General features: G+C 38.3%; 1 protein-coding gene across 4 annotated transcripts in view; it reads left to right on the forward strand.

Moving 5' to 3' along the window:
• USPL1 (ubiquitin specific peptidase like 1) overlaps window positions 1-15,222 on the forward strand; it is a 39,881-nt gene that overhangs the window by 9,570 nt on the left and 15,089 nt on the right. For 2 of the 4 annotated variants that reach the window (XM_059041799.2, XM_059041796.2), the window contains 3 exons: window positions 353-481; window positions 6,217-6,862; window positions 10,536-10,649. In XM_059041799.2, the coding sequence (XP_058897782.1) occupies window positions 6,538-6,862; window positions 10,536-10,649 (439 nt within the window). In that variant the 5' untranslated portion in view covers window positions 353-481; window positions 6,217-6,537. The remainder of the gene's footprint in view (window positions 1-352; window positions 482-6,216; window positions 6,863-10,535; window positions 10,650-15,222) is intronic. The other 2 variants (XM_059041798.2, XM_067016282.1) reach the window with 1 other exon arrangement.

Consider the following 15,222-nt stretch of genomic DNA (forward strand, 5'->3'; position numbering starts at 1 on the left):
TGTTTTATTGATATGTAAAAGTAGAAATAAAACATAGACCGTATAGTTTATTATTTGAAAATGTTGAACGTATTTTCAGTGACAGTTGACATTACTTTTTTCTTGCAGATAAAACTGATGCTATTTTTAACACTTAATTTAATATTTAAAACTGGAATATATTCTTTTTGGAACAATAGCTGTATTAAAGCCTATATGCATTTCTTTTATTTTCTATCTTTAAGATATCTTGCCAGGACACTTCTAGGTAAAAATTGTACATTTTTTTTCTGGTTACTTTTCCATTTAACTTTTTAAAATTTGATACAATCTAGGAATGTCTATATTTTAATTTACTTTTTTTCTCTTTTAGAATTACGATTCATCTAAAGTACCATCAGATGGGTATTGCCCTGCTTGTAGGACGAAGGGAAAGTTAAAAGCCTTAAAGACTTACCGAATTAGTTTTCAAGAATCTGTCTTTTTGTGTGAGGATCTGCAGGTAAAGTATTAATCTTAGATGGTATTGAAGTTTTTGCCTTTTGCTTTTTTCTTCAGTGTTTAAATTTGTACTCATTTTGTAGTTTTTAGACTGTATGTTTTTAATATGTAGTCTCTAGATCTGTCTGGTATGTAATTTTAAATATTTTATTTTGCCACTTGATTTCCTGAGTTATTACATGAAGATGTTTGTTTTTATTGTCATTAGACTTGTGAGAAGAGAGAATATATTTCAAGAATTTTTTTTTAAACCTTGTGGGTGTCCTTTTAGCTGTTGTTATTCTCATGTGTTATTAACTTTGGGACTTATTGAAAAGGTTATTAATCTCTAAATATTATGTACTTAAGGCTCTAAATATCTTAGAATTATAATAATTTGTACCCACTGGTACAACTTTTTACACAGGAGCTCGTTAAATTCCATAATACTCTATATTTTACTGTACTTGACAACTTATGAAACTGTCATATACATACTTAATTCTCAAAACTTTGCAAGGTAGGTATTCCCATGTTATGAATAAAAAAAACAGATGCAGAGGGTTTAGGAACACAACCTCTTCATAAAGCAGCAGAGTAGTGATTGGAATACAGTCTTCTAATTTCAGATATGTATTATTCCAGGTAAACTAGCAGTTCATCAGAGTCACTTGGAAAGCTTTTTCAAAATTTCTGGGTCTCACGTAGATGCTTATTCAATAGAGTTGGCCCAGAATTCTGTAGTTTTATAACTTTTATAAACTGTCTGATGATGAGCCAGTTTGGGAAAATACTAGACTATATTATACTGTTGGTGATAGATACTTTTGTTGGGTAACACTTAAAGAAAATTTCAGGTATTCTTACAAATAGAAATAAATTTTTTTTTTGCATTTATGCAATAAACATTTATTTGTGTGTCACCATGTTGGCACTGTTCCAGATGCTAGGATACAGTGAATAAAATAAAAATTTCTTGCTCTCAACAAGGCTATATTCTAGATTGGGAAAGAAAATTAAAAAGGAAAGAATACTTTTTTGTGTGAGGTAATGAAAAGTGCTGTGGAGAAAAATAAAGCCACAGGGACTGGAGTATCAGAGAGTGGGTAGTTTGCAATTTTAAATAAAGTGTAGGAGGAAACTGTTAATTGAGAAAGTGGCATTTGAGCAAAGATCTGAAAGAGATGAAGAGGAACAAGTCCTGTGGATACCTGAGGGGTGAGCCTTCCAGGTGGGGAGAGTAGCAGATACAAGGTCCTGAGAGAGGGGAGGCTGCCTGTCTATGTTTGTGCTACTGCAGGGAAACCAGCAGAGCTGGATCGGAGTGAGTGAAGCAGAATAAGGGAAGATGGGATGGATCCAGTAGAGCCTTGGAGGCCATTTGCTGGCTTTTACTATGAAATAAAGAACCATAGTAGGGATTTTGGCAGAGGGGCACCATGATCTGGTTTTCATGTTGAAAAAAATGTGATGGGCAAGATCTGAAGCGGGGAAGTGGTTGGGAGGCAGTTGTAGTATTCCAGGGAGAGCAAGTAGAGGCCAGGTCGATGAGGCATGGTTGGATTCTATATGTATTTTGATAGTAAAAGGATATGCAGAAAGAATGGGGTACATGGTAGGAAAGGGAGGAATCAAGGATGATCCCCAGATATTTGGCTTGAATAACTGGAAGAATGGAGCTGCCGGTTGCTGAACTGAGAAAGACTTTGGGAAGAGAAAGATCTGGGGGAAAGATCAGGAGATCAGGAGCAATCAAGCTTGAGGCATCTATCTAATAACTGGGCATATGGAGTAAACAGTTGAATCTGTGTGTCTGGTGTTAGTTGGAGAGTCTAAGATTGCATATATACATTTGGCAGTCATCAGCAAACTTACATGAACTTACATGGTTCAGTAAGTAATTGAACCATGAAGCTGGGTGAGTTTACCAAGAGTGTGGATAACGAGTTGCAAAACTGAGCCCTGGAACACTCCAGCATTAAAAAGTTTGGGAGGTGAAGTGGAACCAGCAAAGAAGTGAGAGACATGGAGAGTGAAGTAGGTGTAGTAATCTCAGGAAGGAAAATATATTGCCCTGGATGAGAAGTGAAAAAATATTTCATGAAGGAAGGAATGATTTACTGTCCATTCCGGTGAGAACTTACGGTGGCTGAGGAGTCAACTCGCCATTGACTGGAGTGTCATGGGGGTCCTTGCAGGCCTTGATTAGAGCAGTTTTGGTAAAGGAGTAGTGCTAAAAGCCTGACTGGAGTCAGTGATGGAAAATGGGAGAGGAAGAATTGAGAAATATAGACGTGAGCTAGTACCTGGAGGGACAAGTTTTACTTTTGTTTGTTTTTAAGTTGGGAAAAATAACAGCATGTTTGTTTGCTGGTGATATCCAGTAGAGAGGGAAAAATAAGAGAAAGTGTCACAGAATTGCTGGAGGGATATCCCTAGAGCAAATGACAGGCTCTATTCTATTGCACAAGGGGAGGGCTTGACTTTGGGAGACTTGACAGCTCAGCTCATCTGTAACACCAGACTCTACAGTTTATTAATTAACTAGCTCAGAATAAAGTTGTAGAATTGTGAGCACTGGAAAGAGAGAAAAATAAAACTTACTGATTCTAGAAGAAAATTACTTTTTTCCCTCTTCTGAACAGTACGTAATATTTCAGTAGAGTTCTTTAACCAAGGACTACCAGAATAGAGAAGTCTCTGTTCTCATAACAGTGGTTTTAACTATTATGGTTAGATGTGTTTTTTGCATTTTTAGTTTTTGAAGCATTCTTTTTTAAGCAATGAGAAAAAAAAATAACCAAGAGTTTCAAGTATATACTTTGCAAATGTAAAAAAAGAACTTTAGAATAATTAATTATTGATCTAGTTTTTAGAAAATGTTCTAATCATCAGTAAGAGCCCAGTGTATTTTATGAAGTACATTGGTTTACACCCGGAGTCAGCAAACTCTTTGTATTACCCACTGGCTAAGAGTGATTGTTGTTGTTGTTGTTGTTTGTAATTAAGTAGAGGTGCTGGTGGGATGTGCACACCATGATTTTGACTCTGCTTGAGAATGATAAAGGTTTTTAAAACAATTTTTGCCTTTTAAAAACAAAAGTAAAAATTTTTTAATTGTTAAAAAAACCATAAAATTTACCAATTTAACCATTTTTAAGTGTGCAGTTCAGGAGTGTTTGCTATATTCACATTGTTGTACAACATATCTCTAGAACCTTTTCATCTTGTGAAACTGAAATTCTGTACCCGTTGAATAACAGCCTCTCCCTGTAGCCCTGGCAACTACATTCTACTTTGTCTCTATGAATTTGACTACTCTAGGTACCTCATATAAGTGGAATCATACAGTTTTTGTCTTTTTGTGATTTTACTTAGCATAATGTCCTCAAGGTTTATCCATATTGTCGCATATGACAGGATTTCCCTTTTTAAGGCTGAATAATATTCTGTTGTATGTATATACCACGTTTTCTTTATCCATTTGTTTGTCCATGGACATTTGGTTTGCTTCTACCTCTTGGCTATTGTAAATAATGCTGCAGTGAATATGGGTGTGCAAATATCTCTTTGAGGTTTTGTTTTCAATTCTTTTGGATGACTCTGAATACAAAATTACTGCTATTGATTTTTTTTTTTTTTTTTTTTTTTTGCGGTACGCGGACCTCTCACTGCTGTGGCCTCTCCCGTTGCGGAGCACAGGCTCCGGACGCGCAGGCTCAGTGACCATGGCTCACGGGCCCAGCCGCTCCGCGGCACGTGGGAACTTCCCGGACCGGGGCACGAACCCGCGTCCCCTGCATCGGCAGGCGGACTCCCAACCACTGCGCCACCAGGGAAGCCCACTGCTATTGATTTTTAAAGTGTTCTCTGTCTTCTGACATGTGGTAGGACTAAGGAAATAATCTCAAGGTATAAAGTTGAGGGTCAAGTTGTTAGTTGATGGTGACCGCACAGCTAGGTGGTAACAGAAAAATCAAGAACTTGTCCTGTTAAGCTAAAGAATTTCGAAGTAAGTACAATACTATGCATATAGTTTGCTTGTATAGAAAATGCTATACTTTAAATGAGAGCATTTCAGTTAGTTGTTGCTGTGAAGTGAACCATCTCAAAACTTAGTCACTAAAGGAACTTAATGGCTTCACTTATGATTCTGTGGGTTGACAAGGCAGTTCTAACACTTCACATACTGTTGTCTGGGACAGCTAAAATGTGCACATGGCAGGCTGTGGATGCTAGCTGCCAGCTGGGAACTCAACTCAGGTAGTCAGCCAGGATCTCACTTCTTTTCCATGAGGGTCTCTTGGTGAGGCTAATTGGGATTCTTACAGTGTGATGGCTGGGACTAACAAAGATTGTTCAGAAATAGGGCTCCAAGAGGGCAAGCCCAATAAGCCAGTGCTTATGAAGCATGTGCATCCTGGTTGCTAATGTCCCATTAAAGCTAGTCACGTGACCAAGCCTGAGGCTGTGTGGCAGGGGGCTGACTGTACAAGGGCATGAGTATCTGGAGGTATAGTTCTTTAGTTCACTAGAGGCCACCAAGGGAGCAATCTACCATACTTGTGTAGAAGACAGCATATTTTAAATGAGGGCACATGGTATGTAGATTTCTTGCATCTGTCTTGTAAAATATTTTACTAGTTTTCAAATTTAGGGAAAATTCATTGATTATTTTAGTGATCTGTTTACTTTTGATATTTGCCTGAAATTGTGTTCATGCATGGTGAAGTTATTAAAATTCAGCCAGTTTGATTCTTAGACCCAATATGGGTGTAAAATTGATACGCTGATGTGCTCTCAGATTAATACTCAGTTTCAAAACAGAGACAATACAGATTACTCTGTACGACTTTTTTGGTTTGAAAATACTTTTCTAGTTTTTAATGCTATGCAGTGTACCTGTCTTAAAAAGAATAATACACTCATAAAATGTTGGAATTTTAAATTCACTCAACATTAGATTCTTTTTTTTTTTTTTTTTTGGCCTCTCCTGTTGTGGAGCACAGGCTCCAGATGCACAGGCCCAGCGGCCATGGCTCACGGGCCCAGCTGCTCCGTGGCATGTGGGATCTTCCCGGACCGGGGCACGAACCTGTATCCCCTGCATTGGCAGGCAGACTCTCAACCACTGCGCCACCAGGGAAGCCCCTAGATTCTTTATTAAAGCAAAATTATGTATGTTTTCCTTGCTAGCTTACTCTAGAGTAACTCAGATCAAACCCTTGATTGTTCAAATTAACTAGGAAAAATTACTCTTTTGGGGACGAAATTTTTTTTTTTGTTTTTTCTTTGTTTTTGTTTTTGGCTGTGTTGGGTCTTCGCTTCTCTGTGAGGGCTTTCTCCAGCTGTGGCGAGCAGGGGCCACTCTTCATGACGGTGCGCGGGCCTCTCACTGTCACGGCCTCTCCCGTTGTTGAGCACAGGCTCCGGACGCGCAGGCTCAGCGGCCGTGGCCCACGGGCTTAGTTGCTCTGCGGCAACTGGGATCTTCCCAGACCAGGGTTTGAACCTGTGTCCCCTGCATTGGCAGGCAGACTCTTAACCACTGCGCCACCAGGGAAGCCCTGGGGACGAAATTTTTGATTAAATAGCTGTTTATCCCTGGTTCTTTCAAATTTAGATTGATAATATTATATACCCTCTCATGTCAAATTAATGGTAAAATTTTATACGTATTTTTCATGATATAGAATCTGTGAAGTTAAAGCTTGAGCTTATTTGAATATTTAGTCTTTGTTATTTTTTTCTTTCTAGTGCATCTATCCCTTGGGCTCTAAATCACTTAATAACTTAATTACTCCTGATTTGGAAGATTGTCACACTCCAAATAAGCCTCAAAAAAGAAAGATTGTGGAAACCAACTATAAAGATTCACCTCTTTTAGCAAATTCCAAAAGGACTAAAAATCATAGTGGTATTGGTGGTGAACAAGTTTTGAACAGTAAACATAATGAAGAAGAGTATGATGAAACCTCATCAGACTTACCTGGTTTACTACGCGGTGGTCAGCAGAATCCAATTAGGACAACTGATTCCTTGGAGCAGAATGAGATTTTGGAAGCTGATGTTGTTGACATGGCTGCTAAAGAAGATTCTACTATGGTTGATGTTTCTGGAACTGGAGGGACTTCCCCTCAAAATGAAGGATGCACATCTGAACTGGAAATGCTGATGGAGAGCAAGCATACTTCATTTTGCCAGACTTCATGTGTCCAATGGAAAAACGCACATGCTCTCTGTTGGTTAGACTGTATCCTGTCAGCATTGGTGCACTTGGAAGGGCTGAAAAACACCGTGACTGACCTGTGCTCTAAAGAGGAGTCTGTGTTCGGTCGGTTGTTTACCAGGTATAATCAAGCCAATGAGTTCCTGCACATCAGTCAGTTGGATGGAGTTAAAGGTTAGTAATAACATTTTATTTCTCTAAGTTTTAAAGAGGTTTATGTTGAACATTGTCTTGTAGCACGCGAAAAGGTGCCATCAGTAGCTTTTGTTTTACGTAGAACCTCGGAGCAAGGAGCCCAGGGACCGAGTCTGTCACGAAGCTTGAGTGAACACCAGTTGTGTTATCATGACTGTGTTATCATGACTCAAAAACTAAGAGTACAGAGTAAAGAGGCTGTGGCTTTATCTTAGCTGTCAGAGTAGTGGTGGTCCATCAAAGTACATAGAGTCCATCAGAGTACAACTTTCAGTTTTTGAGTTGCCGTAAAGCAGAATAAAGGAGTAAATACAAACCATCCGTAATCCCACAACTCCCCCAAAATCTCTTTTCACAGTGAGGGCTATATTTTTATTTTCTATAAAATAGGATACCCATGAACCCAAGATAAATTAAAATATTTCCAGTGACTTACATCTACCTATGTGTTCCTCCACATCCGATCATCTGCCTCCCCTAAAGTTAATCATTATCCTGAAATGTGTTATATCGTTTCTTGTTTTTTAATAGTTTTTCCTACATGTATATGACTAAGCAATATATTGCCTAATTTAATGTTTTGAACTTTATAAAAAAAGACATACTGTATAGTGTTTCTTCTGGGACTTTCTCTTCTTTTTATAAAGATTTATCTTTACTGCTGCTTGTAGCTTGCATTTCATTGATTTTTGTTGCTATATAATATTTCCAGTTCGTAAGTATATCAGTTTGTAAGTACATAAGTGTATTTATTCATCTGTCATTGGATTGTTTTTTGCAATTGTAAATACTGCTGCTGTGACTATTCTTAGGCAAGTCCCCTGGGGTACAAGAGTTTTTCTTGGATATACCATAGGATAGGCTCTGAGTTCAGATTTACTAGGTAACGGCTAATCGTTTTCCAAAGTGGTTGTACCAGTCTACTCCCATTAGCAATGTAGAAGACACCTTCCTAATCCATATTTCCTCCCTTGCTTATTTTCACACCTGGTGATTTTTGCAGTTTGAATGGTATAAAATGGTTTGTGGTCTTGATTTGCTTTTCCCAGATTTTAAAGAGGTTAAACAGCTCTTTGTATGTAGATTGACCCTCTGTTCCCTCTGTGAAGCCTGTTTGTGTCTTATCCCTGTTTGTTGTATTGTCATGTTCTTATTGATTTGTGTGAGTTTTTATATGTCCTTGTTGCTATATTTATTCAGACAGGTTACTGAATCTCCTAGTTTGTATCTCATGTTTCTACTTTTTTAAAGATATCTTTTGATGACAGAAATTGTTAATCTTTCCTTTTATAGCTAGTAATGTCTGTGGTTTTAAAAAGAAATGTTTCCTTTCTCCAAGATCAGAAAGTCATTTACCTCTATTTTCACTGAGAACTCACAGAGCTTTGCCTTTTACATTGAAATTCTGAGTTCAACTGGAGGTAATTGTGTCTGGTATGTGGTAACGGTTCATTTTTTTCCATTGCATAGCCAGTTTTTCTAGCTCCACCTTTTTCCTCAATTGATCTGCCATGCCCTCTTTGTCATATAACATTCTATGTATGTGTGCAGCTGTTCCTTAACTCTCTTTTGTTTTCTTGGTCACTTTATCTGTCCCTGCACCAATACCACACTGTTTTAATTATTAGGGCATTTTAGGTCTTGCTATCCTCATCTTTATTCAACTTGACTTTGATCATGCAGTCTTTTATATAGATCTTATACATTGTTTCCCCCTTGTTGACTATTTTTCTGTCTCTGTACCAATGCCATACTCTTTAATTATTATGGCTTTTGGGGTTTTGGTATCTGGTAGGTGGAGAATCCTAACCTTTATGCAGTTTGACTTAGGTTTTGCGACATTTTACTTTATTAGTATACTCTTATACATTGTTTTCCCGTTGTTAACCATTCAGGCTACTTACCATTTTTTTTTGCTATTATGTGTAAATACCATGGCAGATATCCTGTATCCTTTGAATCTATTGCTGATTATACCCTAGAAGGGATGTTAAAATATTTATATAAAGAATAGCCCCCCGCTTGCTGCAACTAGAGAAAGCCCATGCGCAGCAACAAAGACCCAACACAGCCAAAAGTAAATAAATAAAATAAATAAATTTATATTAAAAAAAAGAAGGTGATCCCCTTGGGGATCCTTTAAAAAAAAAAAAAAAAAGAGTCTTTCTAAATGGCTTTCCGGGAGGGTTATACCAACATAATAATTCCAATTTCATATGTAGAAATAAACACCCCAGAACACTCTGATCACCTTTGCGTAGAAACGTTTAAAAAGTTGTAATTTTTTTACATAAAAAATATTTTGTTTCAATTTGAGTTTCTTTGAGATTGAATTTTTTTGCAATTTTTAAAATTCATTTTCTCACAAGCATATTTGCTTTTGCCTTTTCTCTTTATTCCTGTTTTCTATAATTATAGAAACCCCAGTACTGAGTTGGTGACAGTTGTTTGTTGTAGAAGAACATACCTCATTCAAATTTTGACTTGAATATTAAATTAATATTAACTTTTAATTTTAATATTATATTAATTTTTTACAAGATAATTGTAGTTTTTACAATATAGTTGTAATTACATTTGTTCAAGCTAATTACCATGGATTGTAAGTTTTCTCTTTTCTTCAGTGTGGTCAAATAACAAAAATTCTGGTTAATGCTTACTTCATATTACAGAAGACTCCGGATGTTTTCATAGTGAAACATATAAGCAGAGTGTGATCAGGCTGTATGAATTATTTATTCATAAGAGGTTTGAGTGAAAAGATCTATTTGTAGCTTAAAAGTAACTAGAATCAGATGCATATGGCAGCTTTTATTCAACATAATTTTCTTATTAATCTTAGGTAGTTTTCTGCTAGAGTAATTACATCTTGAGGACTTTTACCCTAAAGAAATGATCAAAAACATGGACAGGTGTGTGCCCAAAGATGTTTGATATGATAGTATTTATAATAGTAAAAAAAAAAAAACAAAACAACTTAAATGTCCAGCAATAGGGAATGGCTAATAAAACTGTGGTTCAGCCAGAGTATAATTACTAGCCTGCAAATTTTTTAATGAAGCAGATTTGTGTAAAAAAAAAAAGCTGAATGTAGAATTGTATGAAATGTGATGATGTCATTGAAGACCCTTCAAAAGACATAGGAGGAGGAAAACATACCAAATGTTTGGGAAATAATCATGACTTTATTAAGACTCCTTATAAATTTGTCTGCTCCTGTGATCTAGTTAAGTTCAGTAAAGGTTATACAAAGAGGATTAAATGATTAGCTTTTGTCTCTAGCATAAGTAATAATTTCATGAAAAGAGAGAGCTTCAGCTGTTTCAGAGATGGGCAAAATATCTGAAAGTGTGGCTCTTTAGCTAGGCCTGTGATTATTTGGATGAGAAGGACTTGCACTGAGATTTTACTCAGACAGAATGATGTTGAGCCGGGCAGTCAGTACTAACGATATTGTGCTGTTAATCCATATTGAGAGAATATATGGTATACCACAGAGAGAGGAAGAAGAATTAAGGAATTTTGTATTTTACATTTTTGTCTCTGCAAAATTTGTTGACTCTGGTAAACTTTCATTTTGGTAATGTCTTAATTGTTTGTAGAAAGAAATAGGTTGATGAGAAATTGATAATGTTCTGTATTTTATTATCAGATGGAGATTGTAAAAAACTTCCTTCTGAAATATTTGCAAAGATAGAGACCTGTCTGAATGAAGTCAGAGGCGATATTTTTATTAGGCTTCAGCCTCAGCTTAGGTGTACATTAGGTAAGTAATTTATGGAATTTAACTGTATTACTTACTCATCTACCATAAAGACATACTTGTATCAAAAGGAAATATAATACTGCTTTATTACTTGGGATGATGAGATTCTTGGAATCTGATCATTTAATCACCGCTTAAATCATTCTTGGATGGAGGTGTTCTATATAAATACGCAGGCATGTGTTCCACCCCTTCTGCGTGGATGCAGTTCTCAGAACCAGCTGAATACTCGCGGGATACACCATCGGTTGCTTTCCCAATACTGTCCCCCAGCGTTTTCAGCCTTGACTGACTGTGCATTAAAAAAGCACCTAGGAAATTTTAAAGTAAATAACTAGTGCTGGGGGCCCATTATATAAGAATCTCAGGATGGAGTTCAAGTATCAGTAATTTTTAGAAGCCTCCATGTGATTCTTATGGACGGATGGGGTTGAGAATCTCTGGTCTACACCAACCATAGTAATTCTATTTCCCCTGCTAGTGATTGGTTTAGGAATGGACATATGGTACAATTTTAGCCAATGAAATATGAGGAGATATATATACTGATGACCTTTTGGGAAAGTTTTCTTACTTTTAAAAAGGGCATAAGAATGAGACCTGCTTTGTCCTCCATGAATTGTCTTTTGGCCTCTGGGAGCAGAGTGGAACAGGGGTGCTAGAGTCTCCAGGTCTTTTTTTTGTATTGCAAAAAGGAGCTGGTAGTGATTTTTTTTTGAGGGGGTGCCTTTTATTTCTCTTTATGTTTTATTTCTCTTTATCTTTTTTTTTTTTTCCTGCCACACAGCTCGCAGGATCTTAGTTCCCCAACAGGGATTGAACCCAGGGCCCCAGCAATGGAAGAGCTTAGTCCTAACCACTGGACCGCCAGGGAATTACCATATTTCTCTTTATCCTTTTTTTTTTTAATCTATTTTTTAAAAATTTTATTTATTTATTTTAGTTTTGGCTGTGTTGGGTCTTCGTTGCTGCACGTGGGCTTTCTCTAGTTTCAGCGAGTGGGGGCTACTCTTCATTGCAGTGTGCAGGCTTCTCATTGAGGTGGCTTCACTTGTTGGGGAGCACGGGCTCTAGACGTGCGGGCTTCAGTAGTTGTGGCACGTGGGCTCAGTAGTTGTGGCTCGCAGGCTCAGTAGTTGTGGTGCGTGGGCTTCTCATTGCGGTGGCTTCTCGTTGCGGAGCATGGGCTCTAGGCGCACGGGCTTCAGTAGTTGTGGCTCGCGGGCTCAGTAGTTGTGGCGCACAGGCTTAGTTGCTCCGCGGCATGTGGGATCTTCCCGGACCAGGGCTCGAACCCTGCATTGGCAGGCATATTCCCAACCAGTGCGCCACCAGGGAAGTCCCTCTCTTTATCCTTGTATTAACTCTTCTATTAATATTGTGTTGTAGTAGCTGAATATATGATACTCCTATCAGTATAATACTCCTGTTAAATTGTGTAAAATATCAATGCCTTCAAGTTTTTCTCTCAACAAGTGGCATTTATTTCATCAGACCCAGATAGTGTATCTGGAAGCAGTGTCTTTTTTGCATGGTTGTATCCCCTATTTCTTTGTCCCACAGTTCTGTCCCCTAGTTTTACTATTTTGTTTTTCATGAACTCCTACATATATAAGTTTACTCTGTTCTTATAAACTGATTTTCCATGTGCCAGATCTTTGGCATTGCCTCCTCTAGGACTAAAGGGCTATTCTAATTCATCATCAGGTGGGATCTCAGATGGGATGAATATTTTTTTATTCTTTTTATCAAAGTATGATTTACATATAGTAAAATCCTTTTCAAATGTATACAGTTGTGTTACCATTTCCACAATCAAAATATAGAACAGTTCTATCACCATGAAAATGTTCCCCTGGCTCCTTTGTGGTCAGCCCCTTTCCTTACCCCCAATCACTGATCTGTTGGGTGGATACTCATTTCAAAGGAGCCTTTTTCATAAGCTCGCCAGAGTGTAGACTGAGGGGCTCCCGTGTTGCATTTTGCAGGTATCATTTCCCTCCTAGAGTGACGCGAGATGTTTTATTCAGGTTCCCTACTCCAGTTCCCAATTGAATTAAAGAGTGGTTTCTTCCCCAGTCTGAAGCATCACTCTTCTTGTCCCTGCCAATTGTATTGACAAGGTGGCGTCTTGCTCCGCTGCTACCCTGGGTCTGGCTTTCTGTGGAACAGAGAAGGGGTTTGTAAATTTTGTGCACTCATAGCAATTGGGCAAGTGTACGGCTCTTCCAGTACAGTAGAATCCTCCCATTTGTGTTTGTACCACTCAGCCAGCAGTGAGGGGTGCTACATTAGAGGCCAAGATCTGACTCATGAAATCTTTGTCTCAGGGAGCATTTTAGCGTCTGATGTGTCCTCACTCTGAATATTAATGTGTATTTTAAAGTACTAAAGAAAGAGAAGTAGAATCTGTATTGACCCGGAATGCTCGTTAAAATTTTAAGATCAGCCAGCCACTTCCTCATTTTGATTATTGTTTTTAAAAAAACGCATTGTAAACTGTCCTCTCTGCTCTCCCTCCCCACAGTTTAATAAATATAACATTACAAATACAACTGAAGCCCTTTTTGTACTCTTCCCCAATTCTTTCTTACCTCCCCACAAAGGTAACTACTATCTTCAGTTTGGTGTTTTCTTTCCCTCTAATGTGTATATTTCTTTTTTTTTTTTTGCGGTACATGGGCCTCTCACTGTTGTGGCCTCTCCCGTTGCAGAGCACAGGCTCCGGACGCGCAGGCTCAGCGGCCATGGCTCACGGGCCCAGCCGCTCCGCGGCATGTGGGATCTTCCCGGACCAGGGCACGAACCCGTGTCCCCTGCATTGGCAGGCGGACTCTCAACCACTGTGCCACCAGGGAAGCCCCTCTTTCTTTTTTTTTAAAAGGAAAAAGCTGTTATTGTTATGGTTTCTACTTATTTATGTAAGTGTAAAGAGTAATTTAGTCTTTGAGTGTTGTGTACCAGTGTAAGGATAGACCACTAGAACAGAATACAAAGTCCAGATCAGAACCCTCCCCGTTTGTTTACTTCATAACCATGAGGGAGGTACTGATGCAGGTAGGTGGGGAAAGAAAAGGCCATGCAGGAAACGGTGCTTGGGACAGTAGGTTCCTGATACAGGGGGAAAATTAGATCCTACTTCACACCATAATTAGAAAGAAACTTCAGCCTATTTAAAAGCCTAAACATGAAAAGCAGAGTTGTAAAACTTTGGAAGAAAATATGGGTGAATATTTTACCACTCAGTGGGGAAGAATTTCCTAAATAAGATACATAAAAGAAGAGATTGGTGACTGTGATTACATTAAAGTTTAAAACCTCTGGCTAAAGATAGAACAAAGAAATAATGCTCAGGATATCTTACTAAGAACTCCTGTACATCAGTTAAAAAAAAAAAAAGACAAAAACTGATAGAAAAATGGCCAGAAGACATTAATGAGAAATTAACAGAAGAGGAAACTTGAATAGCTAGACAGCAAGGAGTCACTGAAAGGTTTGCATCCTGGTAATACATGAAGGTACTTTAGGGAAATATGCAAACTAGGTATAGATGGTTCCCATCTTTCAATGGTCTGACTTTTGATTTTTTGAGTTTACAATGATGTTAAAGAGAGAAATGCACTCAGTAGAAACTGCACTTTGAATTTTGCATTTTGATCTTTTCCTGGGCTAGTGGTAAGTGGTATGATACTCACTTTTGATGCTGGGCAGCGGCAGTGAGCTGCAGCTCCCAGCCAGCCGTGCAGTCATGGGGTAAACAGCCAGTATACTTACAACCATGCTGGACCCAGACCACCGTGCTGTTTTTCACTTTCATTATAGTATTCAATAAATTATATGAGATAGTCAATACTTTATTTTAAAATAGGCTTTGTAGTCAATGATTTTGCCCAACTGTAGTCTAATGTTAAGTTTTCTGAGCACACTGAAGTTAGGCTGGGTTAAGCTGTGACCTTCAGTAGGTTAGGTATATTAAATGCACTTTTGACTTAATTATATTTTCAGCTTACAGTATAAAGGTTTATTGGGACCTAACCCTATCATAAGATGAGGAAGATCTATAGTTAGGTAGGAGTTGGGGATAAGGTACTAGAGACAAAGAAACCACTTAACTAGGGCTTCCATGGTGGCGCAGTGGTTAAGAAGCCTCCTGCCAATGCAGAAAACACGGGTTCGAGCCCTGGTCCGGGAAGATCCCACATGCCGCGGAGCAACTGAGCCCGTGCGCCGCAACTGCTGAGCCTGTGCTCTAGAGCCCACGAGCCACAACTACTGAGCCTGTGTGCGACAGCTATCGAAACCCGCAAGCCTAGAGCCTGTGCTTCGCAACAAGAGAAGCCACCACAATGAGAGGCCCACGCACCGCAATGAAGAGTAGCCCCCACTCGCTGCAACTAGAGAAAGACCGCACGCAGCAACAAAGATCCAACGCAGCCATAAATAAATAAATAAATAACAAAAAATTAGAATTAGGCATTGGCATTATATGTTCGCTAACAGGATGCTTTATACCCATAAAACTTACAATCAAAGGAGAAATAATTAAGATCAATTTAGGAGCTATGTAAATCAT

The sequence above is a fragment of the Kogia breviceps genome, chromosome 16 (assembly GCF_026419965.1).
Source record: "Kogia breviceps isolate mKogBre1 chromosome 16, mKogBre1 haplotype 1, whole genome shotgun sequence".
NCBI lineage: Eukaryota > Metazoa > Chordata > Mammalia > Artiodactyla > Physeteridae > Kogia > Kogia breviceps.